The sequence below is a fragment of the Meleagris gallopavo genome, chromosome 1 (assembly GCF_000146605.3).
Source record: "Meleagris gallopavo isolate NT-WF06-2002-E0010 breed Aviagen turkey brand Nicholas breeding stock chromosome 1, Turkey_5.1, whole genome shotgun sequence".
NCBI classification, from domain to species: domain Eukaryota; kingdom Metazoa; phylum Chordata; class Aves; order Galliformes; family Phasianidae; genus Meleagris; species Meleagris gallopavo.
Window position 1 is genome coordinate 13,309,315 of NC_015011.2, and position 26,023 is coordinate 13,335,337.

General features: G+C 39.1%; 1 protein-coding gene across 1 annotated transcript in view; it reads left to right on the top strand.

The window, feature by feature from the left end:
* Positions 1–3,664: 3,664 nt before the first annotated feature.
* The window catches only part of LOC100542772 (membrane-associated guanylate kinase, WW and PDZ domain-containing protein 2), a 54,368-nt gene continuing 32,009 nt past the window's right edge, over positions 3,665–26,023 (top strand). Inside the window, exons 1-5 of the mRNA XM_019610865.2 lie at positions 3,665–3,801; positions 10,448–10,640; positions 11,535–11,621; positions 13,650–13,898; positions 25,661–25,846. Coding sequence (XP_019466410.2) covers positions 3,676–3,801; positions 10,448–10,640; positions 11,535–11,621; positions 13,650–13,898; positions 25,661–25,846 — 841 coding nt within the window. The 5' untranslated portion in view covers positions 3,665–3,675. The remainder of the gene's footprint in view (positions 3,802–10,447; positions 10,641–11,534; positions 11,622–13,649; positions 13,899–25,660; positions 25,847–26,023) is intronic.

Consider the following 26,023-nt stretch of genomic DNA (forward strand, 5'->3'; position numbering starts at 1 on the left):
GAAATACTGACTTCAAGATAAAAGTCTCTTTACAGTGAATCTGGTAGGACATAGGATATTCAGATGAATTACGTTGGGTGGAAGTAAAAGTAAACTCTGTAAAAGACTATACTAATTTAGACTCAGCTTGACTCCTCTGCCTGCAAACCTGTTCATTTCTTCCAATCTGGCACAAACCATGAGGCTCCAATATAGCTTACTAAAGGAAAAAGAAAATAAAAAGACATATTTTCCATAATGAAGTCATATTAACCAACGATTTGCTGTCTATTGCAAGGCCCAGAAGTGTCATTTTACTTCAAGTATAGGTAATTTTCTTTGTGAGTATGATCAATTGAAAATCAGCTCCAGCAAGAAAAGGCAAAAGTCAGCTTATGTAACAATCCGTCGTAATGACAAAAAATGCCAGAATCATAGAGAACTAAGCTCTAAAGATATATCAGAGGAAATGTAATCACTTACACAGTTAGGAGTACTTGACCACCATACATTTAGGAATATTTTAGTAAGTAACATACAGTAGTAGAGATTCTAAGTAAATCTACAAAGCATGGGCTACTGTAGTAAGAACATGTCATATTGAACTTTAAAAAATGGAGAAGAAAAATCAGCAAGACTTTACAGCATATTTTCAGTTAAAGAGAAATAACTACCAGTATGGTGGTAGACTGAGACATAATGCAAAAAAACAATGGTTGTTTGCAACAGACTAACCTGATAACTGTTTTTTTCTACCTAACTAATGGCACGTTTAATCAATCTAGATTTCAGCTGGACAGTTTACTGATCGCTACTTGCAACTGAGGCACTTCCATGTTAGCCTGGAGAAGAATGCTCTTAACACAATATAAAGAGGAATGTCTAGAAAGTGGATAAGCAGTTATACTAAAGGGATGAGTGGAAAGCCTTGCAGTAACTCTTCTGTTTCATTTTTATTAACGATCTAAGCACAAAAACAAATGGTGGAAGTCAAATCCACATTCAGGCATGTCATTTCAGGTATCTGGAGTGGAGTAGTTGTCTCCAGACCAATGGAGAAGCATCAGTGCAGCCAATGGAGTCATGTATGACAACAGTCATACAAGCATGAAAGGTGAAACAACCAGCAACAGCAACGGAGGAAATGCTCTCAAGTATATTAGTCAGTCAGTGGACAAGATAATATGGTATCTCAGTGAAAAAACAAGTGTAATCATGGCGTGTAAAATCAGTAAAAAATGCTGGAAGAGGCAGGTGACCTAGTGACAGAGATCATGAAGAGGCTCAGATACACAGTGCATTCTTTGTTTATGTCTCCACTGAAAAGGTTTCTGTGCTGTTTGCTTACAAAAAAAATTGTGATAGCAGGGAGCTGGACTAGATGATGAGCTAGATAGTTCTTTCCACACCATTTCTATTGCTCAGTGGGACAAAAAAGAGCATTACTTTTAAAGGCAACTCACTTTCCTGAGAGGAGTTGGCAGAAAATAGGTTCTATAGACTTTCACCTCTTTAGTGAAAAGGTTCTTCTGAGCAAGGGTGTAGCTAGAGTTAGTTAATCCAAAACTGTATTAGAACTCAGAAAATAAGAAAATCCCCTCATACCTTTTCATGGCCAACCTGTCTTACGTGGTCCATTCTAGACAAATAGAAAAATAGACTCATTTTAAAAAATTAATGCCTCTTATTTTAGAGTCTGATCTGATATTGGTTATGATCAATGTTGGAAATGTATGTGTTCAAGTGAATTATTCGTCTGTGTGCCAGGGCATGTATTTTTCATGTCTGAACTTTCTTATACTTGCCCAACTCTGCATATCCACTCATGTGTGCACCAAAAAAAAAAGTAAGGCTTAATTTGTAGCCAACTGCTGGAAGCAGTGCCTTTGACTGTTAAGACCTGCTGTTAGATCCTACTGTGTCTATTTGCAAGGTAATCTCCCTAATAATAAGCCAAGTTCTTTGCTGTATAAGCAAGTCAGGTAAGGATGGAGTATTGTTTTCATCTTGAAATTCCTTTACCTCTCACAACTTTTGAACAACCTTTGCATTAAATTAACATACACACTTCATATGTTCTCTTATTCAGTGTTGAGAAACATCAAATAAGTTGAAAGAAAGTCAGAATAATAAGCTGTTAGGATCTGTTTGGCTTTCTCTTTAAATATATGAAAAGCATGTTCATTTTTTTTAGAGCGGTAATACTTTCATTTTACCAACTAAGGCATTTGGGACTGATTCAGTCTCATTCCTACCAATATACATTGCTGGAGCAATGTACCATGCTGCTTTCTAGGGAGGATTTTTATGGCATGATCATAGTACAGAGACATTGCATGTAGTTCTGTGTCTACCTTTGCATGATCTGACTAAACTAAATCAGTTTTAATTCCAAACTGGATCTGGGATCTGACCAACCCTGCAGTTTGTGAGATGTCCACTGATGCTCTGTGGAAATGAGTAAATGAGAGTGGCTGAAGCACAGTATTTCAGCCATCTGTAGTTCCACCCCTCCTGAGGAAACACGGCATGACTGGAGACATTAGGAACAGTTTGCTGAAATAAACCTACTCAACCCTTGTTGTCTTTTGGGGTTGGCAACAAGCTGACATGCAACAAAAGCTGTCACAATTTATAGACTGGAGTATACTTTGTAGAAAAGACCATTCATTCTCATAGCTTGTCTTGCTTTTGCTGATGAGCTCAAAGTATTTCTGATTATTCAGACAAAGTGATAGTCAAAACAAACACTTTCATAATCCCTCGACTACTTACAGTTCCGTTTTATACTATTTGAAATTTTATTTAAAAATTTCTCTTTTTGAGAGCATCAAGACCCAAAACAATTAGCTTTTCCAAATGAAGCTAAGGATACTTTTAAAAGAAAGTTTTTTAAACTGATTTTTTTAAAATTCTACATTCCTAAACTGAGACATTCCAGTGCAGAACATATGTTTACAGGCATGTTATGCAGGCATATGGAAGTGCAGTTTTAATGATTTGTAAAGCTGCTGAGACCTTGAGTAGCATTATGGAATTCAAGTAAATGATGTTAGTTTTCAGTTTAAACCTTAAGACTTAGAGGCTTACAATGATAGCTTTCATGAAAATTCTTTATTGGAGGTAATACCTGAAAGTGGAGTACTTAAAAGCTACATTATAAAAAAAGAAACATTGGTTTCTATGTGTGTGGAACTAAAATGGCCTGTAATGATTATTCATCTTTTGTAAGTTGGACTGATAATTTTTCTATATATCTTTATCTCCCATTTGAGTTTATTTTCTTTAGGTTTTAACAAATTGCAAGGAAAATACAGATTAAATGCCAGAGGTGGCTGAACAGAAAAATATTATGCAGTCTTAGGAGGAAGGCACTTTCATAACCTCTATTTTGGAAAGACTTTTTCAGTTCTGTTCATCTGTGAATGTGCTGTAGTTTGGGTTTAGTGTATTTTATTGAACATAATCATTCTGTAGGGCACTTACATTTTCAAGTTTCTCTTCCTTGTCTGTGTACAGTGCATTGTGTCCCATTTGTTTCCACCAGCTCTAACAAGGCTGCCATTAAACATGTGCAATGAACACAAAAGGGGAGGGAAGGTGGTGAAAATTCTCTGGGAAAAAAATAAAAATAAAAATAAAAATAAAAATAAAAATAAAAATAAAAATAAAAATAAAATAAAAATAAAAATAAAAATGATTTGCTCAGTGGTGTTTCCCTTTAAACCAGGTCCCGATTATAAGGAGTTGGATGTTCACCTTCGGAGAATGGAGTCTGGTTTTGGCTTCAGGATCCTTGGAGGAGATGAGCCTGGGCAGCCTGTGAGTTATTTCTTCCTGACTTTCCTTGTTTCGTGTCTAAATTCTGTGTAAAGTCAGAAAAAAAATAATGCATAGTAATAATACAAACTGAACTACATGATGATCAGAGGGCTGGAGCACCTCTCCCATAAAGAAAGGTTGAGGGAACTGGGCTTGTTTAGCTTGGAGAAGGCTCCAAGGAGACCTCATTGTGGCCTTCCAGTACTTGAGGGTAGCATATAGACAGGAGAGAGTACGAGGGGGTTTATATGGATTGATAGAGGTAGGACAAGGGGGAATGGTTTTAAACTGAGACAAGGGAGGTTTAGGTTAGGTATTAAGAGGAAGTTTTTCACACAGGGGTTGGTGACACACTGGAACAGGTTGTCCAAGGAGGCATTCAAGGCCAGGCTGGATGTGGCTCTGAGCAGCCTGGTCTGTTGGTTGGTAACCCTGCATATAGCAGGGAGATTGAAACTACATGATCACTGTGGTCCTTTTCAACCCAGGCCATTCTGTGATTCTGTGACTTCTTGAGCACTGTGTTACAACTAAAGCATGTTTTTCTGTTTATCTGTAGATAAAACAGGGCTTTCAGGTTGTCAGCATCTGAAAGATGTCTCAGTAAATTAAGCTAGAATCACCAGGTTTGACACAATGCATCACTCAACACTTTCCATCCTGACTTTCCAAGACTGTTTTAACTTTAGGGAGAAGATTTTAAAAGACAAACTATGCAAGACTATGCCCAACTGTTTACATTGTAGGCAGAATACATATATGCATAAGTTTAAAAGATACTATTAATAATGCCGTTTATTTCCAGAATCACAAAAGGCCCCACCTGGGAGCTGTAGTCTGTGCTCCAGGTTAGATAATATGATCATGTGAAGCATGTAGCATATAAATCTTGGCTTTATTCTGTTTGGATGTAAACACTCCCTTAACTAAAATACCAGACAAAGCCCACTTAGATTTATCACAGGTGAAAACAGGTATAAAATATATACAATTTTAGAAAGAAATGAGTATGTATTTTGGTAAGCAGTAAGATGTGTATGTAAATAAAATGATTTGAGGAGGGAAGGCAGAATTGGTACTTCCTCAGAATAACTTTGATGATATAACATAATAATGATGTAAAAGTAGTTTGTTAGGGAGGACTAATCCCATATCTATATCGATGACATTTTATTATCACAACCTTATGTGTAGTCTGAGTTCTGTGTTACCACTGTGAACCGTTTCCAAGGAAATGTATAACTAATTGATAGGTCTGTATATTCTGTATTCGGATTCTTACACAGAAATACAATTGTCATTCAGGCATTAACACTAACAAATACATGATCCTAAGAAAAACAGAAAATCCTCTATTGACAGCATCTATCAAAAATATCAAAGTATCAAATATGATAGTTTACTGATGCCTCCTGTAAAACAAAACAAATGCACTGTATTCTGGAAAAGATACTTCACGAAGTGCAGATTGAAACATAAAGACTCTATTTGAGATTTGGGATGGATTTTCAAAGCTAACCAAGGTGTGTTTATACAGAAGGACTTCAGTATCAAAATGACACTTTCATTGCCAGCACTTGCAAGTGTGCCTGAAGTCACTCTGGCATTGCTCTGCTATGCATTTTGTCCCAGTGCATCAAAAACAAGCCACGGAGCCACCGTCCTCACATTCTCCTAAGCATTTTCCCTGTCCTCTCTGTATGGCCCAGTCAGGGTGCATTCTTTAAGCTTGCCCACTGAAAGCAGCTAAAAAGAAAGTCTCTCAGGAAGTAGAGGAAACAGTCTGTTTTATCCTGCAGAAAATTGGCACCTGTGGAAGATTTGGAAATCTCTACCTGCTTAGGACAGTAGCACCTGATGGCAATGCCCACCTCTTGGGAAAGTGCCCCTAGCTATAGAGCTGCTCAAGCATTCTTTGGAAGTCTCTCTTGATTTCTCCTTCAATTTCATTTTTCATTACAAATGGATAATTAAGTAGTCACTGAGAGTGTGTTTGGCTCTGCAGTTTGGAGGTTTATGACATTCTCAAGGGGAAAAGTGCAGCTGAAATGCCTCATCCAGAAGATGATCATTTATATAAAATGAAATGATTTCCACCTAAAGGAGGGAGTGAGCACTGATTTAGAATATCTAGTACTCTAACAGTTAGGAATACTTGCATGAGTTGTGAGAGACATGAATTTATGTCTCAGCTCAAAAACCCAGCAGAGGGGGAATTCTGAAAGGAGTCCTTTGCCCCCCAGCCATAGTCATTATGCAGTGAACTGTCACAGAGGAAGCAGCTCTTTCAAATTTCTTTTCAGCAAGGGACTGTCCTGGCTTTATTGTCTGAAGTCAAACAAATGCTCATAGCTGTATACCATGTGCAGTGATATAAGCACTTGCTATTTTTGAAGAGCAGGAGTGGAATGCTGCCTTCGGTGTACCACCTCCTAAGATGCTTCTCTGTCCAACTAACAATTGCTCTCAGCCTGCACTTAGCCTCAAAGCAGCTGTCTCTATTTCAGGGTTTGCAAACACAAAAGCACTTACCTCCAGATGTGTCATTCTCACAGGATTTATCCCTCCCCACAGACCATTTCTCAAAGCGCCCAGGAATGAGAGAACATAGCCTGAGACTGAGGAGCCTACGAGGCAGAAAGGAACCTTAGAGTTAGGTGGTACAGTGCCAAGCATCTCAGCTCTCACTCCCTTTGTGCCTGTCCACCCATTTCACTGCCCACATTCATCCCTAGTAAAGAAGACAGACATGCTCCACTTAAAAAAAAAAAAAGTTTCCATCTCGTTTGTACTCCAAATACAAGAGCTCTTAACTCTGTTTTCTCACCTCCACTGCTTCCCTGTCCCCCACAGACAGCCCACCCACAGCCTCCTATTCCTTTCTCCTCCAGAAAAGGAGCAGCACCTTCTGCCTGTGCTCCAAACCTTGCATTTCCTATAAAATGAGAACTGAGACTCTTTGAAATGGTTGTTTCAGCTCTCCTGCTGTGCAGCCAGGTAACACAGAACAAAAAGAAACTTTCCTTGCCTTTTGTCTTTGTGATTTGATTCCTCAAAAGGAGTATGGATTTTTCAGCATAAGCCACTAAGTTTCTCAAAGAGGCAGAATCCACATAAATTTTTTCAAAACAATAGTACTGACACTGTAGAGGAACTGTAACATAGTTTGCTTCTAGTTACACTAGCTGCTCAGCACCTCAGAAGGAGAAAATGCTGCTAGAATAGTCCACTTCAAATATTTGTAGGCATAAAGATGCTTTCCAAAAGAAAGACTTACGTTTATGAAGGTGTCTCAAATATCATGACTGTGGCTTGTTCTAGTCACCTCTTGAATCTCATGAGATCAAGCCACCAAAGGTATTTATCACATCTCCCTGTGGCCTGGCAAACTGTAGATAATGACTCTATTAAAGGGTCATTGCTGAAGCTACAAATTGCCATCCCAAAGTGGGGAAGTATTTTGAATACATTCAAACAGCTTGTACTCAAAATCACAGGAACATGCACATAATTACAGTAAGAGTTTCTCCTTTTCAACACGACCTGGCTGGGATTCATTCCATAAATGCCTGCAAGATGTAGATGAGCTGCTCCAAAAGCAGTGCCTCCTATTTTATTATGTTGTCCACAATGTCAGAGGTAGATGGAGGTATTGCAGTAGAGATTGAACCTTCCCACCATTATTCCCTTACATTTTGTTGCTTTGTGAAAGATGGCAGCGCAGGGCAGTCTGGCAAAATGTCATCTGGCGTGGCAGTGTGTATGAAGCAAAGATGTATCATTGAATTCCTCTGTGCAGATAAAATCACTGACATTGGTTGACTGTTGCTGAATGTTTATGGTGGATGTGAGAACAGTGAGATGGTTTGTTCTGTATTTCAGCAGTGGTGACAGCGATGGTGGGGCATCTTTGCTGGTGCAGATTTTCATTAGTGCAAAATGCAGGCTCTTGTTCATCACTGGCAAAAACACACAGCTAATGGTGGTGACTGTGTTGAAAAATAGCTTTTTGTAGGTGACAATTTGCACTATCAAACAGCATTACTGTGCTCACTGCTTCTGTTGTAGTTTCTATGTAAATAAATAGGAGGCATTACTTTCAGAGCGACCTGCAGTATTTTATGCTCAGTGCCAAGAAAGAGACATTTCTAAGACATAACAGAGGTCTACAGAGCAAAATGTTAGGGTAATTCAGACCACACATTAGGAGCTCCTATTTTTAGCATTGGTTAGAGTTCAGAAGATTATCTTGGATCTAGACATCACAGACATTTAAAATTAGGTGAGATTTATCACACCTTAGATGTCTATTTCATAAATTTTATTGCATGCCTGTGAATCTATTCTATTTATATTGAGAGAAACTGAAACATAAAGTCAAGTAATTAGCAGGTGTCACAAAGAAATTCAGTACCAAAACAGGCATTAACATGGATGAGCTATAAAACCCAAGCTTCATATTCAGATTATGCTGTGTCACAATCTTCCTAATCCTAATCCCACCATTTTGCATGCTTAATCTCAAACAGCGGGTGAAAATTACCTTTTTCTCTACAACACCGTCTTTACTGCCATAAATGTCATCATCCTTTTCCTTATGCATTCAAAGTAATCTCAAACCTGGTAATATAATCCTGATAAATATTTTGTTTAATTTGTGTTTTGCTTGTAGAATTTATAGCTATTATGGAAACTATTTAGCCATGAAATGAGAGCGCACAGTGGATAAGAAGCAAATTCAAACATGGAAAATGAGAAAGGAGAATGAAGTCATACTTGCTTCTACATATGCCCAGTAACAGTTACGGTGGCCGTCGTCTTGGCGAACAAGCTACCTGCAGTGTTCGAAGTAGCACTGCTGCTTTTGTCCAGCGGTGTCCTTTTGTGTAAATCAGGCACACAATCACATTCCGCTGTAGACATTGAAAAGATAAGAAGTAATTACTTGGTTTGCCCTAAGTGGAAGGAGTTTTTGCACTTTGCAGTATATACTGATGCTGTGAGCTGCCTTTATGTTTCTTCAAAGTTTAAAGATGCACAAATTGTTCAATATTTTGGCAGCCTAGAATCAATTATAAAGAAACTGCAAATATCCAGTAATGCAAAAGAAGGAAGATAATCCCTACAATCCTACAAGCTAAAGAAGCTACCCAAGATAATTAAGAAAAGTTTTGACAAGATAGAAAAATGCAAAGGTTTTGAGTTGCTTTGTGGAGATTCAGCTAAATTTGGCTTTGCACAGATCATTTCTTCTCCAGTGAAGAGGAATAACTGCATATTTCATAGCTGGATTTTTCACAAAGTGTTTTCTAAAGCTTTGAGGTGTATTCTTTCAGTGTTTGAAGAAGAGAATGGAGAACCTGAAAGAACATCTCTGGGAACTCAGCCTGGTATTGCTTATAACATCAGGAAGCAGGAAAATGCCAAATCTTGTTCTGTCTTTGCTACGTTTTCTAAGCAGAAGTGAGCCAAAGACAGGGCAAAAAATGGGGAAAATTCTGCAGGCTCCATACGGGGAGTTTCATTTAAACACTCCGTTGGGGTGCTTCCAACTGCAGCTGAGACCACAAAAAACAAGACCACCTGTGTGACTACAACATCAGCCTTTTCAGCTCTTCATGAAAAGCAATACGAGACGGCTTTTATCTTTTATTATTTAAAGTGGATTGTCACACAGCATGTCACATCCATCATTCTGTGCTCACTCTAGCACTGAACAGGAGAAAAGAAAATTTGGAACTTGCTCTGTGAATGCTTTAATATTCTTTCAAAGAAAGCAAGATCTGTTAGAATCAGTCTTGACTATTCTACCAGTTATTCCACAGGGGAAATATGTATGTCTTCTTCTAATAAATTATGTGGATTTATGTGCACAGAAAGTGGAGAAAGTCATTAAAAGGTTCTGAACAGATTTTTTACTATCTTATATGTCCCATACAAATTACTTTTTAATATCGATTTGGGAAAACAACATCTGCACAGAGTAAGCTGACATTTTTTCATTTTGCTAATCAGTTACTACTTGAGCAATTAGTCCTTATGAATAGTAATATTTAATATAGTACTTTTTTTTTCCCCTAAAGAGTCCCAAAGCAAACTCTATGTCAAGAGGTCATTTCCACAACTGACTTGAACTGCATTATAGAATGGCAGAATGATAGAATCATAGAATCATCAAGGTTGGGAAAAAACACTAAGACCATCTAGTCCAGCCATGATTCCATCACCATGCCAACTAAATCATGCCACATTACTCCAGGTGCTTACACAGTGCAGCAGTAAGTAGCCTCAAGTAAGAAATATGCAGACTAACTAAATTTGAGTTAACAGGACCATTAAATTGAATTAATCTGTTTAGATATTCTGCAAAATGTAGGTTATATGAACTCACCATCCCTTACAGATAAATTGTCTTGATTTGAAGATAGCAGGTTAATAATCCTGAGATCAGGATTTCTCTTTCTCACCAAAAGCAAGAAAACATCTTCAGTCATACCTACAGTGCAGGAACATGGCTTTCAGGAATACGCAGATCTTGCTGAGTCACAAACTGTATCTTAACAGAAAGGGAAAATGTCTGTATTGTTCATGGGGGAAGTGTCTGTGCTCTGTATATATATCAGGGCTTTGTTCCTTTGCTGCCTAGATCCTCATCGGAGCAGTAATTGCAATGGGCTCAGCAGACAGGGACGGTCGCCTCCATCCCGGTGATGAACTGGTGTATGTGGATGGGATTCCAGTGGCCGGCAAAACCCACCGATATGTGATTGATCTTATGCATAATGCTGCCCGAAACGGGCAGGTGAATCTTACTGTGCGGAGAAAGGTGCTACCTACGGGTGAGTGAAGAAGACTGGGAAAAACAGCTCACTGCTATCAGCATGAGCAGGTTCTGACAAATAGAAGTGAATGTTTTCCATCATTTGAAGAACAAATAGTTGTGAATATGTGTCCCTTGTTTCTGTGATGAAAACGCTAATGCTGAGTGTTGCTTCCTGCAGAAGTGGGTGTCCCACTGGCAGCCCCGGTGTGCCATGATTGCTCTGGGTTTGTTCTGTGCTGTCCTGGTCTGTGCTGTCTCCTCTTGTCTGCTTTTGGGACAAAATGTTTACATTGAATTAAAGCTGTTAATGCTGACTGTGTGTATAAGCAACCAGAGAAATTCTCAGAGACTGTTAGCTCTCTAGTACAAGGACTCATTCCATTCTCGTATGTGTTAAAAGCCCATTTCTGGTCTCACTGATGCCATTTGGAGATTTTTGCCCCAAAATACAAGGTCAGCTGGCTGAAATCGTTCTGTAGGGAGGAAATGGCTGCTAGGAAGCAGGGCCACTTCCTCCCTTCAAGCAGACACTTCCAGGGAGTAAAGCTAAAACAATATGAATGATCTGAAGTAAATAAAATTTTTAGAATAGACTGAATAACATACAAACTTGGAAAAATGTGCAGCAGCATCTGTCGAAGTGGACTGCTACTGTTCCTTATCCAAGAAAGAAGTGTGTTGTTTCTAACACAGATGAGGTTAGTGCAATTTGCTGAGGCACCAGAAATGAGCACATCTTCAGCTGTTCTGTTGCCCACCTCCTGTGCCCTGGACTGCTGTCGCTGCCTGAGCTGCTCCCCTCCACTCCCCTGCCCCAAAGCCAACCTCAACGCACCCCTCATCCTACAGCCCCCTGTTGCAGCCCCATTTTGCTGCCGCGGGACTGACTTTCTTCTGTTGCCAACTGCAGAGGCCTGCAGCCAGAAAGGGCCCCCTCCGCCCGCCGCGACGCCCCCCTGCAGCTCCCCAGGCACTAGGAAAATGGCCAATAACCAAGGTAATGCGCCGGGTGCTTGCTAGCCAGCTCCTTACCCAGCTCTGCCTGGTGATATTCAAGACCCATCTGGACACTTTCCTGTGTGACCTACTGGAGGGAACCTGCTTTAACAGAGGGTTGGGCTAGGTAGTCTCTAAAGGTCCCTTCCAACCCCTACAGTTCTGTGATTCTGCTATTTTACGTAGGGGTAGAGAGGGGTATGTGTTAAAATTCAGGGTCTGAGACAGTCCAGTCTCCTGGCACACAGAATGGAGAAAGCCAGTGAGACACCTGGAGTTAACCTGGGTCCCTGAGAGCGCCATGCTGGGGAGCTTTGTGTATAACTCATTAATATTTAAGCATTTCTATTGATGAACAGTTTTAATCGTCTGTCTTACAACATAAGCTTAGTGGGAGACTTTAAAAATGACTGCTGTGGGCATAACTGAAAAATGAAGTACGAGCACCTTAGCCACATTGCATCCAAGGTGGCTGTATAGATTGGAGAGCACTGAGGCTGCCCTACCCTCACCTGATGGCTGACAGCTGATGTCCATGTATTATCCAGCCTGAGACCACCGCCTCACACAGAGCTCTCCCAGGCTGGGAACAGACTCTCATCAACCAGAAGCACAATTTGATTAGGAAACCACAGATTAAAAGGCCATTTCTTCACAGGCAGAAGCAAAATGTAATTTTTCTGATGAATATCTTTTGCAGAGTTAACAATCAGGTAGCTGCTTGAACTTCTTCTCCTTTATCTTTGTTTTCCTATGCTTGCTTAATGGCCTTCAGTTGCATTTATTTATGTCCAAGCCAGCTCTTGGTCATTCTGTAGGGTAAGATAATTTCCTTTCTGTTGAAGCCATACTGATACAAATGGCATTCAGTTTTCTGAAACATGACAGCCAGAAAATGAGATCTCTCTTGTCACCGACTATGGCATTTAGTTGCAGATTTGGTTCAATAACTCTTGGAGATTTTCAATTCTAACACAGGAGTACAATAATTGTTTGTTTTTCTTCCTCCTTATTCACTCTAATCACTTTATTCCATAGTTGCACAAGGACTACTAAAGGACACACTTGACTGAGAAAACAGCAGCCTGGCCTTGGATGATGTTTATTTTATTAATTCATACACATTGAAGGTCTAATTTGCGAGTTTTCTTCCTAGGATGCACATGTGCATGCATAAGCTCTCCGTGTTCAGAGCCCATCATTGCTGAGAAGATGTATTACTTACAATTATCTGAAAGTTCTGCATTAAATCTCAATATGTAATGATCTGTGTAAACAACTTAGATCTGCAAGGAATATTACTCCTTTTGATTTTTCATCTTTTACCCTACTGTTTCTAATTGCTAAAATGCTAGTACTAAAAAAGTGTTTAATCCCTAAAGGTTGAAATTGTTCTCTGGTTTTGCTACTTTAAAACAACAGTAAAGGACACCACTATTCCTTCTGCCCTTTCCAACTCATCACAGAAGAGCATCTTCCAAACCTTTAAATGAGCACTGCTTCTGTGACAACACCCACAGAAAGACTGTGATTATTTGTCATTGTATAACTGCTCTGTTCCATAAATGCCTTGTGAGCATGCTAATCAACTTGTAAGAAGAACATTATGCAGCTAATCCTAATTACTCTGTGTTAGCTGCTTGTTTAAATTATTTTAATCCAAACACAAATAATTTATATTGGATTAGACGGTCACATTTTCCTCTTGATGACAGATCCACCAGCAGACAAGGGAATGGTGCTTACTAACACTTAGCCATCCAGATAGCCAATGTTTTTACTTCCCTCTCCCTTCTGTTAGACAGTTTAGCACTGAGTATTCATGCTTACTTTATCTGATTGCCCTTGATTTCTCTGCATAATCGTGCAGATTCCTGTCTCTCTGCATCTATTACAGCTCCCAGCTTAATACTCGCAGCAGTCTGGGCCACAGACAGCCAAGTGTATTCATGTTGCATTAGCAAATGTACTGTAAATTGAGATCCACTGAGCAAGTCAGACTGTAAAACTGGCATGACTTATATTTTAGGAGAGCCATGCCCAGAGAATGGCAGAAGCCCAGGCTCTGTGTCCACGCACCACAGCTCTCCAAGAAGTGACTACGCGACTTATGCTAACAGCAATCACGCTGTCTCCAGCAGCAACGCGACTCCCCCGGAGGGCTTCACGTCCCACAGCCTGCAAACCAGCGACGTGGTGATCCACCGCAAGGAGAACGAAGGGTTCGGCTTTGTTATCATCAGCTCCCTGAACAGGCCTGAGTCAGGGTCCACAATCAGTAAGTAAATAATGGTTTGCAGCTTTGTTTTTCCAGTTCTGCCCCAAGTTTAAAAAGAAAAAAAAAAAAAGTTATTAAAAGCTGACACCTGCTAATTAATTGTTGCACTAATTAAAGCTGAAGGGACCCTCAAGGTTGTTTCCAGAGACACTATTTGTCTGCTGTGTATTGGACAAACCCAGAGGTTGTTCTCGCCTCTGAGCACTGCTTTATTCACGCGTTTGGATGAGTACAGCAAAATTCACCCACAAAGAAGATTTTTCTCTCTTCTTTTATCCCAAAGAGATACTCAACAGGTAACCACCAGGGATATAATTCACATGCAAATGTATTTATTTATTTATTCATTTATGTATTTATTTTTAGTCAAGGTGAAGTTTAGGAATTTGAAATAAAAGCTGAGGTCATGAGTGCACCTGTCCAGTTAGGGCACTGCAGAAGAAATTTGAATATTTGAAAACTTATCAGATAAAAGCACAGGGAGTATTTTTTTTTTAATTGGCTGGACCATAAAAAGCACAGAAGTTACCACTGAGTACAGGGGTTGATAAATACAGATAAATACAAGTCTGAAGGATTATAGCTCACTTTCCATCTGGAAAACTTAAGTTTGCTGGGGTTCAACTTCATTGCTTTGATACAGGCCATTTGAGATGCACCAGGTACATCAAGGGATAGTACAGGTAGTTGGAGCAGAGCACCTATAGCCATATCTAGTGGCAGCTACAGGCACAGAGGCACCCTTGATTGTTTCAAATAGCAGCTGAAGCTTAACTGGCTGAATAGAGTCCCTTGGAAGTAGGGTCAGAAAAAGCTTTATTTTGAGAGAGATACCCATCTTCCACCAAATCCATCTGAAACTTTGACTGTTGGCCACTTCTGAAAAATCAAGGCAAGTGAGGCCATTCGTCATTTTGCATGTTACAGCCTAATTCAGTCCTTTCCCCGCATCCCAAACATGTTTAGAAGAATCTGTTCTTTAGCCCAAACTGATTTCTGAGGAAATAAATAACGTTGGGGCCACACTGCAGCCTCTACATCGAGACGAGAAAAGCGCACAAGACAGCATACAAGATATGGAAAGCTGTATCTTACAATAGCAAATGAATTCAGAAAACTTCTTTGCAGTATTTCATGACCATGCAGTTATTTAAAGAGTTCCTTTTCGGATTACCTCAGCTGAATTTCAAAATTCCATGATTGCTAGAACGAATATTGTAACAAAACATGGATAATTAGCCACTTGGGACTCTGAGTTTTAACTTTATCGAATATAATAGCCCTTTGGAAGTTCTTTGCAGAAGACCAGATAGAAAAAAATCTGTAAAGGGCACTGTGATACATACATATTAATCAGCTAAGCTAGTCATGAATTTTTCAGAAAATTATTTCACAGGTAAGATATGTGGTTGGGGGAGATGGAAAGAGAGTAAGAGAAAATGCCCAACCAACCAAAAGTTCTGAGACTGAAATACTCTAAGGAGCACAACAGATTCAGGTTCATGATCCCACTTTTCCTCCTGACCTCCATCATATTGTGGTATGCCTTTCTTTCTCCCCAAGCAAGTAGATAGCCACCATTGATGAGTAGCTGAGCACCTCCAGTAGTAACTGAACATGGCAGTTGGCTGTGCAAGTGACAAACAAATTTATTCAAATAATAACTGCATTGGATTTCACTGATCCCAAGAAGCTCTCAAATCCAAAGTTTGAAAGAACAGCAATGAACCTAAAGATGACATTTACTGTAGACAGTGGCAGAACAGAAAATACTATTTCTAGGTAAATTCTGTACCAAAAATTTAACAGAAAAAAAATGAGCTGAAAATGACAATCTGTCAGCAGCAATAAAAACAGGCTAAAAATCTTTGGCCATTTGAATTTTATGGGAAATTTGTTTTCCTTCACTAATATTTATTTGGGCAAAGTACTTTGGACTGTATTACCAGTAGCACAGCCAATAAACTGAGGGCAAGTGATTATCTTCCTTTACCCAGCACTCATTAGACTCCATCCAGAATATGGCATCCAAGTTTTGGGCTTTTTGGTACAGAATATTGTAAACTGGAACAAGCTCAGCAGCAGATATTTAGACCTCCTGAGGTCCTTACAGCCTAAATTAACCTAAAATGCTTTGATCAAAATGCACTGCCTGAGGCAGAAGGCATACTAATGGAGTTGGAGAGTAATATCCAAAATATAACTTACATCAATATCAGAATATGGATCTTCATTGTATTGTGTCCTGGTGGACGACAGGTTGGCCATGAGCCAGCAGTGTGCCCTCGTGGCCAAAAAGGCCAATGGCATTCTGGGGTGCATTAAGAAGAGCGTGTCCAGCAGGTCGAGGGAGGTGATCCTCCCCCTCTACTCTGCCCTGGTAAGGCCTCATCTGGAGTACTGCGTCCAGTTCTGGGCTCCCCAGTACAAAAAAGACAGGGATCTCTTGGAAAGAGTCCAGAGGAGAGCCACAAAGATGGTGAAGGGCCTGGAGCATCTCCCCTATGAAGAAAGGCTGAGTGAACTGGGTCTGTTTAGCCTTGAGAAAAGAAGACTGAGAGGGGACCTGATCCAGGTTTATAAATATCTGAGGTGTGGCGGCCATAGTGGTGAGGCCAGTCTCTTTTCAGTGGTACGTGGAGACAGGACGAGGGGAAACGGATATAAGCTGCAGCATAGGAAGTTTCGCACGAATGTGCGTAAGAACTTCTTCACGGTGAGGGTGACGGAGCACTGGAACAGGCTGCCCAGGGAGGTTGTGGAGTCTCCTTCTCTGGAGATATTCAAGTCTCGCCTGGACGCCTACCTGTGCGACCTGGTGTAGGGAACCTGCTTTGGCAGGGGGGTTGGTCTCGATGATCTCTAGAGGTCCCTTCCAACCCCTACAATTCTGTGATTCTGTGATACTGTGATTCTGTGTCTTGTACCTTGCTTCTCACATTAGTATATTAATTTGATCAAAGGTTCTGCTATAGTTCCAGTGTTTTTGGTTTCAGAGCCACTTATTGCCAGCTTATGTATTCCCATGTAGCACCAAACAATGCTATGCAGACATACCCTAAACATACACACTGAAATTTTCATGTAGCAACTGCAAGGCAGCTCTGAAAAAATCAAAATGGACAGAAGAGATCAGAAAAATAATGTCATGTTGTGCCAAATGCTGATAGGAACAGCATAGCCTTCAAAGTCATCTCACTGGGAGCATCTTCAGGTCAAAGATAAGACGGATTTGTTTGAGTGAGTTATATCAGCAAAAGAGGATAAAGTGCATGAGTAAAGAACTCTGTTTGAGTGGTACATCCAGGAGCAAGTCATTCTACCTAGTACAGAGTCAGAGGATCTCAGAGTGTTAAGAAATCTAAACAAATAAATGTATAAATAAATTCATCTGACCAGGCTCCTGGCCTGTTCCTAGACAAAAGATTAACTTCCATAGCCCCCAGTACAGTTTATCATGCTTTCCTTTAGACTTTGTTCCAAGATTAAAGGGTGACTTGGCTCTCATTTCTTCTCCAGAAGAAACTTTGACCTTACTCCTTGCTTTCTATTGCTAGGCAGGCTACATGGTTTGTCAAAATTCTGTCAGCTCCAGTGGTTTCTGTGAAATATTCAGTGTCATGTGCCCAGCTGAATGCCTGGAAGCTATAAAGCTTAGATTTTCATTTTTAGTTTGATGTGGATCCCAACAACTTTGGCCTCAGAGGCTCCATGAGCATCTTCACAGGTTCTGTGGCTATGATGGAGGTCTCGGTGGCTCCAGTTAAATAACTGTAGCCTATAACTGAAATCCCACCTTAAGGAATACTTTCATGCTTCTCCTAGGAAAAATATTCCCAACATGTGGTTCTGTTAGGCAGAGCTCCCCCAAGTCCCTGCCATCCTGCCACAAGCAATGTGAGAGGCTTTGGAGGTGCAGAGGTGTATGGGGTGGCATTGCCTCACATGACATGAGTCTGACATGTGAGTATCACATTATAGCTGAAGTCACTGAAACTTAAATAATTAATCTAACTGTTGTATTACAAGACTTTTAATCAATTATCAAACAATTAATCAACTGTTGTATTTACAAGAATACTTAGTAGTGTGTGTCATCTATGGTTAAAACTCTTTCTTTGTGAAGATTTTTAGGGCATCATGATGAGTTCTCTATCTGAATCCTTGTAGAAAAGCACTTGAAGTCAAATGGAAATTGTCAAAAGGGACACTCTCAGTGAATTTCTCCTTGAGCTTGATGGAATGTGTTTGTTCCTACAAGTTTCACATTGTCCTGTTACTTCTACTTTGTTTTTGATGTAGGTCCTTCTAGGGAGAGAATGTGTGATTCCCTGTAAATCTCTGAACACCCTAATTTCTGTAAAAAAGAACCATGTATTGTAAGCAGATGTCATTAACTGGAAACTGCCAGTGAAGATTGGCAGTATTTCCAGGTATTTTACCCTAACAGTTACTGGCAATTAGCGGAATTACTAGGTGAAAACAAACTGAAATTTCAGAAGTAACCAATAAACAAATAATTAAAAAAAAGTTATATGATCTTTCTCTTGTTTAATAAAAGAGAAAGTATAGATTTTAATTTGCCTGTATACTGCTTATGCCAATGACTACTGAATTTTAAAAACATTAGAAAACAGAAACTAATGAAAGAAGGTTCTCTCATTTCTCAGAACATGCAGTTTTAACTAAAAATCCAAGAAAAGTCTTTGCTGGCTACAGAAAACAAGAGTTCTGAAATAAGTCCCATTCAGCTTAAGTTCCTTTGAACCTGTTGCAGTTTAGAGATTAAATGCATTTCTTGACCAATGATGACTGTGATCTGAGGCAGTTATCTGTGCTGCAGTTTTACCCATGCTTCTTTCTGAGTAAGAAGATACCTGGGGATACCATTTTTTGTGATCAACCTGCAAACTGAAAAGAAAACAGAGCTTTGGAAATAAGACATCCATCTACTCCAGCTTGAAGCTCTTTGGAACATGGCAGTGAGAAAACATGAGCAACAGGTGTCTTCTGTGGGACATAATGGGGACTCATGGGCCAAGGGTCTGGTTTCTCATTTCTGCTTGGCTTTGATATTCAGGTTTGAGTTGTTTTTCTGCTTCTTCAGCTTCAAAAAGGCACTTTCCAGGTTTGTTTTTTTTTTAATTGATATTAAAATTTGGAGCTGAAAGACATTTTTCATGTATTATTTTTTCAAATCAATATATACAATTTAGAACACAAGGGAATGACACAAAGATGTACCAGGGGAGGTTCAGAGTTCATATTAGGAAAAGTTTCTTTACTCTGATGGTGGTTAAACACTGAAACAGGTTTCTTATCGAGGTGGTTGATGTCCCACATCCATCAGTGTTCAGGAGGCATTTGGATAATGCTCTCATTAATGTGCTTTAACTTCTGGTGGGCCCTGAAGTGTCCGAACAGTGAGACTCGATGATCTTTGGAGGGCCCTTCCAATTGAATTCTAATTATAGTTGTAATTAGCAAGAATAAAATAACAAGAGATAAAAGAGATTTTTTTTATATCACTAAAGGCCCATTGCTGCATGAATCACTCAATTGGCTACTTGATATTTTTGAAAAATAAAGCATGGAGGATCTTAACCCACTCTAGTCCCTACTCTAGATGAATCCTATCCTTCAGTATGTTCATGAATTGGTCATTTGGACCTAATGGAGCTGCTCATGTGTTTTCTAAGATCAAACTCTGTGTAAGTTTACTTAGAACAAACTTAGAGAGGAAATCAAGGTTTTGTCAGAGTTCATTTTGCTTTGATGGCAAGCCTTTTAATGTACCCAATTTGCATCAATGTTTTGCTGCCCAATTTTTATTAGGTCTTCAGATTTCTAAGCTATGTGCACTCCTTCCCTCCTAGCTTCTTAGGCTGGTGACAAAATCATGCTGTGCAAGTCAATATCCTCAGTATTAGCACACAAAGGGAAGTTTCAGGTTGTAGGTTCATTAATCTTGTAAATAAAAGGAATTACTGACATCTGCAGGTATGCAGCATGCCACTTGTAGTTGTTTTTTTGTGTTTGTTTGGGTTTGAATTTTTTTCTCCAAATGAGTGTGACTAATAAAAAACATAAATTTCAGGAACATATTTTATCTTGATTCAGTAATTAGCTATGACAGAAACTCTACCATATTAAATCTTTCCAAATTTCAGATTTTTCAGGTGCAATGAAATTACGGATGTTTACATTTAATATATTCTTCCAACTAAAACTTGATATGTTGGAGTCCGCTGGCTGAATGAAAACTCTCGCACCTTTTGAGAACTGAGGACATAGTAAATATTCATGTGATCAGCTGTATTACATTGAAAAGGACAGCTGGCTCAGGAAGGTTCACTTGCTTGGTTTATTATCTATAGGCATTAATATTAAAAAAAGATTGTGAGAATTTGTATTCCAGAGAGTTTAATAGAGGTTCAATTTTTTCCCCCTTAACTGATCATTTTTGACATTTCAACACTATGTAGAGGAAAAACACAAAAGTTACTCTTTACAAGATATAGTCTTAGCAGTTACAACTAAAAGGATTGAATAAAGAAAATTCTAGATGAAAAAAAAGAATCATTATTTGATGTTAACATCCTGTTAGAATCTACTATTTCTAGCATAAGAGTCTCACAAGTGAGAGGAAACCATTTTTATTTCCAAAAGAGCAAAAAATTAATTGAAATAAACAGTGTTGGAAGAAGTATTGGTATTCAACAGCTGCTCTGGCTTTGTGTAGAAGTGACCCAAGCATATGGACCTTCAGGTATAAGCCACTAAATTTCTTTTCTATGATATGAAGGCGTGGGAAATATTATGATTTTGATTATGAAGAGTAGAAGTGGGTAATTTAATCAAAATAAAAATATTAATGTATATATGTGAATTTGTAAGTTATCCACTGTTTAATGAAAGCAGACCTTTCCCACTTCCTAAATAGAAATAATTCTTTTTAATCATTTTTCCTCTTGATTATTTAATTTAAGCTCTCTTTTGATGATGAACTTAGAGCTGAGCATTGCACAATTAACCACCTTCTGGGAAAGCATCATCTGCTAGGTGCAAGCTCTGTGTCAGGCTGGATTCCTAACACAAATACTTTAAATATCTGAGAGAGATATAGGAAGAGAGGTTGATGGCCTCAAAAATCCTAGAAGCTTAGGTGCTCTCTTTATTCAAATCTCCCTTAAGTTACAGTTTTTTTGTTAAGTGCACTGCAAAAAAAAAAATTAGATCCCATCTGGAGATCCATTGTTAGGCACTGTTCCTGCAGCACTGCTGTTCTTACTGGGTTCTTTGGGTCTAGGGTTATGGCCTTGGAATAATGATTTTTCCTTAAATTAGTTATCTATATGTATTATTCAACATTTTGGATCATCTGATGGTAGTAGGAAAAAAATATATGTGTATCTGGTTTGAAGGACTGTGTATTTTGTATACATATGAGCAGTATCTCATTAATTTCCCTTGTTTCTGACAGTAGAAGTCTGTATAGATCACTGTTTATGCATAGTATTTTTCTCTTGCAGTCTCATCCACTGCGTAGTCTGGGAGAAATAAGAAATTACTTGTCCTATAAAATGCCATCTTATCTTCTGTACTCACTTTTAGCTTGAATAATAGCTAAAAAAACCGTAAGCGTCTTTATAGCCTACTAGTCTTTAATGCTGTAAATTATTGGATCAAATTCTCTGCAGAGTCTAATCCAGGCACGTGGTGCCACTGTTCTAATTGTACACATTTGGAGAGAAGCTTATAGTGAAATCTGAATAGAAGTATGAATAAGTTTGTAAGATTTTTTAAGGTCAAGTGGAGTCATTTATCACCAGTCAAGTGATCTGGGACTTCCTTTAAAAGGTTACATTATTAATTGCTCTGCTTAGATAAAAATAAAACCCTGAAGGTGTGATTAAATAAAAGATCTGAAGTGTTAACAAAGCCCTCATGAAATGCCCTACTCCGAAGGTGCTTCCTAGGAACAGAGCTGTGATGATGGACAATGCCAGTGAGATACCTGGGAGATACCAGCTCCACATTACCTTTGGTCAGGCATGGTGGCATGGGACAAGTGTGCAGCAATAGTGGAGCCAGCTCTTACGGATTTGTCTAATCCCTTCTTGAATCCATTTATTCTTCTGGAAGGCCAGAGGATTGCTCCTCTGTCTCTTGTTCAAGTTCATCACTGATACTATGCTCATGGACAGTTCTTTTGAACAGAGTCTGGTTTCCTTCTGACTCCACACTGTCTTTTTCTCAGTCTTTCCTAGTTCAGTGCTTTGTTTTTCAGGATGGGGATATTGGATCCATCAGCAATGCTCAGACTTTAGGTGCATGGTAACAGACAAGCAGTACATCATTTCAGTTGCTACTCTTTTCCTAACTCTAAAATTATATTTACTGTTCTGTTGTGGTAATCATCTTAGAATCTTAGTATTATTAAAGTCAGAAAATACCTCTAAGATCACCCAGTCCAACCATCAACCCATCTCTGCCATGGTATCATAAATTACATCATAAACTAAGTCCTTCGGTGCCACATCCGCACTGCAAGTTTCTTAAGCACCTCCAGGGGTGGTGACTCCACCACCTCCTTGGGCAGCCTGTTCTTTCTAGAAAAGTAGACACACTAATTACAGATCTTCTAGGCAGTAATAGTTAATTTAGGGCCCATCTCTGCTTAATCTTAGCAGTGGGTATTTTTTCTCCATGTGCATAATTGTGCATTTCTTTCTGTGAAATCTTGTCTGTCACTTCACTCAGCCCACTCAGTACTGCCAGTTTTAGATGTGACCGTTCTGAATAATAAAAATTCTCCATCATGGAAATTCACAGCTCATGTCTACCTTTGTTCCTTAGCTTTTACCTAATTAATCCCCTATGAGTAGCTCCATCTTATCTGTTCACAGTACATATTCTGCCACCAAAGACTGTTCAAAACTTAAAAGTTTTCTAACATAGTAGTAGTCAGGTTTTCATAAACTTGCACATAAGATAATCTGCATCTCATTTGAAGCACACATACCTGTAATTAAATACTTAAATAAATTCTTCCCTTCCGTATGCAGAGCATGATGGCCATAGTATTGCTGTTTAGGAGGAGGTCTGGGCAGAGCTCCACTGGAGAGAGCAAGCAGCAACCAGAAGCTAACTTGGATGGTACTAGGAGAACAGGAGCCATGGGGCAAACTTCCCCTCATATTATCTAGAAATGCGCAGAAACCAGCTTCTCCTGAATTGTTGTGGGTTTCAATAGTAATTCATTGCATCTGTCCACTAAGCCATGATGTAGCATTTCAATGGTCTCCTTGGCAAACTCTGATAGGGACATGAGTTCCTTCTGTGAAAGCTTTTCACTCTCTGCTGCAGCAAGATCATGTGGCAGTGCATTGAACCAGTATATCCTCAAATGAGAAGGACTAAATCCTCAAAAACCAAAGTGCTGTAGAGAAGATGCTTGATAGGCGTGAGCACTGTTCTATTTCATAGCACTGCATGACAAACTGATCCCAGAACATTTAGTTACCTTCATCAGACAGGCAAAGTCCATTTGGTTTGGAAGGAAGAAATAGGGGAAAAAAAGTTCCTTCTCTTTTTCTTTCCATTTCCCAGGATTTGGAGTTGAATCAGACTGTCATGGCCATCCCACCCCCAGCTTTGGTTTTAGCAGAAATCACAAACACGCAGACATCTGCTCTATTCACTCATCAGGTGCAAGAAGTCCAACAGAAATTTTGCTGGCAGATAAACAGGATTCCCCGCCCTCCTTTCCCTTGCTACTGAAGTTGTGTCCCTACGTAAGTTATTTACACTAGCAAAGACATCTTTAGGGTTAGCAATGGCAAGCATGGGGATTTTATCTATGACATCTCATCTGCAATGCTTCTCCTTTCTTCCTACTCAATTTCTTGCTCACTCATATAAGGCATTCATATTTTCAGATCTCTACTGATGTGTAGCACAGGCAGGGTAATTTCAGACTGCTCCTGTATTGCATAACAGCAACAACAATGGTTCAGTCCTAGCTTAAATGATTCTTAGTGGTGCTTTATGAAACAATTTGGTCAAGGGCTTTCTGTGAATGTAAATTGTTTCACTGTCAATTTACATTTTTACTTATTTGAGGAATCTAGGCATCAAGGGCAAAATAAAATCAAGTTATTTACAGAATGAGGCCAGTTGCATATTTAAATGTATAGAATGACCACAGATACTTAGATAAGCTATTTGCCTGTTTCCTAAGCAGTAAAATATTTCTCAAGTAAACTAGCCTTACCTGTATTACTGAAGTCATAATTTAATTTACATTCTTGCCTGAAAGATAATTGTAAGAAGCACACAATCTGGTTATGGCTTTCGCTTCGTAGTATTCACTTAGATTTCTAGTTCTCAGAAAATTAATTTATAACACTGTATGCAACACTTTCATCCTTATTAGAAGCAAAAATCACTGTGAGGACTGCATATTGTGACTTTGCATGAGATGCGCAGTCTGTGTTTGTCATGATCACCTTCAGGAAATACTTACAGGGGATTGAGAAATTCGTTTTGCAGTGATGGAGTATTCTGAAAATATTCCCTGTTAGTGCTTTGTTTGATAATAGCATTGATAGCCAAGATATCTCAAGGAAATGCTGATTCGTCTTTTGCTTTATCTTTTCAAATTTCTCTTTAGATGTTAGAATGTTTAAGGATATATTATTTTAAAAGGAAAAAAAAATGCTTTTAAACACCGTTTGGAGGTGGACAGTGAGGCAGAGCAGCTTTGGGCTAAGTTTGCTATGACTGACGTGTGGGATTGGCAGGGAATTCTCAGGCACTATTATGATATTAATAGAGTAAACAGTCAAATGAAATTGTGATAAGCGTATTTTGAGTAGTAAAAAGAAAAATACCATATTCTTTGGGAGGAAGATGGAGAGATGGGAAAAGTCGGCTATAGCATATCCATTTTGGTAAAAATGGGAGGAGAAACACCAGGAGAAAGAGAGTATATTTAGAAAATTCAGTGGGAAATGAGGGAAAAAACGGGACAAGAGAACAGATGGAGCACACAAGGAAATGGAGAACCACAAAGAGCAAAGGCAGCAAAGTTGATCTGTACAGTTTTAAGAATGTGTATGTGTTTGTGTGCTTCTATTTGATGTAGTTAATGTGTCTATACACATACATAATTAACTGCAAATTCATGCTAGCATGCATCTAATTAGAAAACTGCACATCTCTATAAATCTTCAGTATGATTTCTGCTTATGAATTAACATGTTTGTGTGGAGGAGGAGAACAATATAGTGAACCCTGGGCACTTTCGGTAGTAAAATCTGTTTGTATCTAAAATAAATCATGTCTGTAGAGCCTCTATTACAAAATACAGACAAAAGGATTCTGTAAACTCAGAGGTGGGAGACAATTTAAGACTACTACTTAATGTGCAAATTTATCCCCTTCAGTGTTTTAATGCCTTATTCTTCTTCTGATCTGTTTATTGTCTTGTTACGTGCCTGGTTTGTAAACTAGCTGAACCATAAAACTGACGATGGGCTTGGTATGTATATGCCATGTACATCTAGATTCTGATTTTCTAGCAAAATCTGTGTTGTTTTAATACAGATGGCATTGTATAAGGGCGAGTGTTTTATGCACAAAGTATCTTTTCATTCAGGTGGAACTTTCTCCCAAATTAGCTCAATTGAGCTCTTCTGTTTGTGAGCACCACCACTTACTGCTGCGTAAGCTAACTGTGACTATTCTTCCTTGTCTAGCTGTACCCCATAAAATAGGGCGGATAATTGATGGAAGTCCTGCTGATCGCTGTGCAAAACTTAAAGTCGGAGACCGGATCTTAGCTGTGAATGGCCAGTCTATCATTAACATGCCTCATGCAGATATTGTGAAGCTAATTAAAGATGCAGGTCTCAGTGTAACACTTCGCATCATTCCTCAGGAGGGTAAGTCAATGGCCCTTAAAAACAGGAAGAAAATTTTGAGTAGCCTCCAATTAGCTTGAATTATGTCAGTGCTTGAAAGAACATCTTTTGTTTCACATTCTCAGCTGTAACATACAGTACACCAAAATTACAGCCTTAGAATCAGCTGGAATAATATCTGAATTCTTGAAAAGGTTT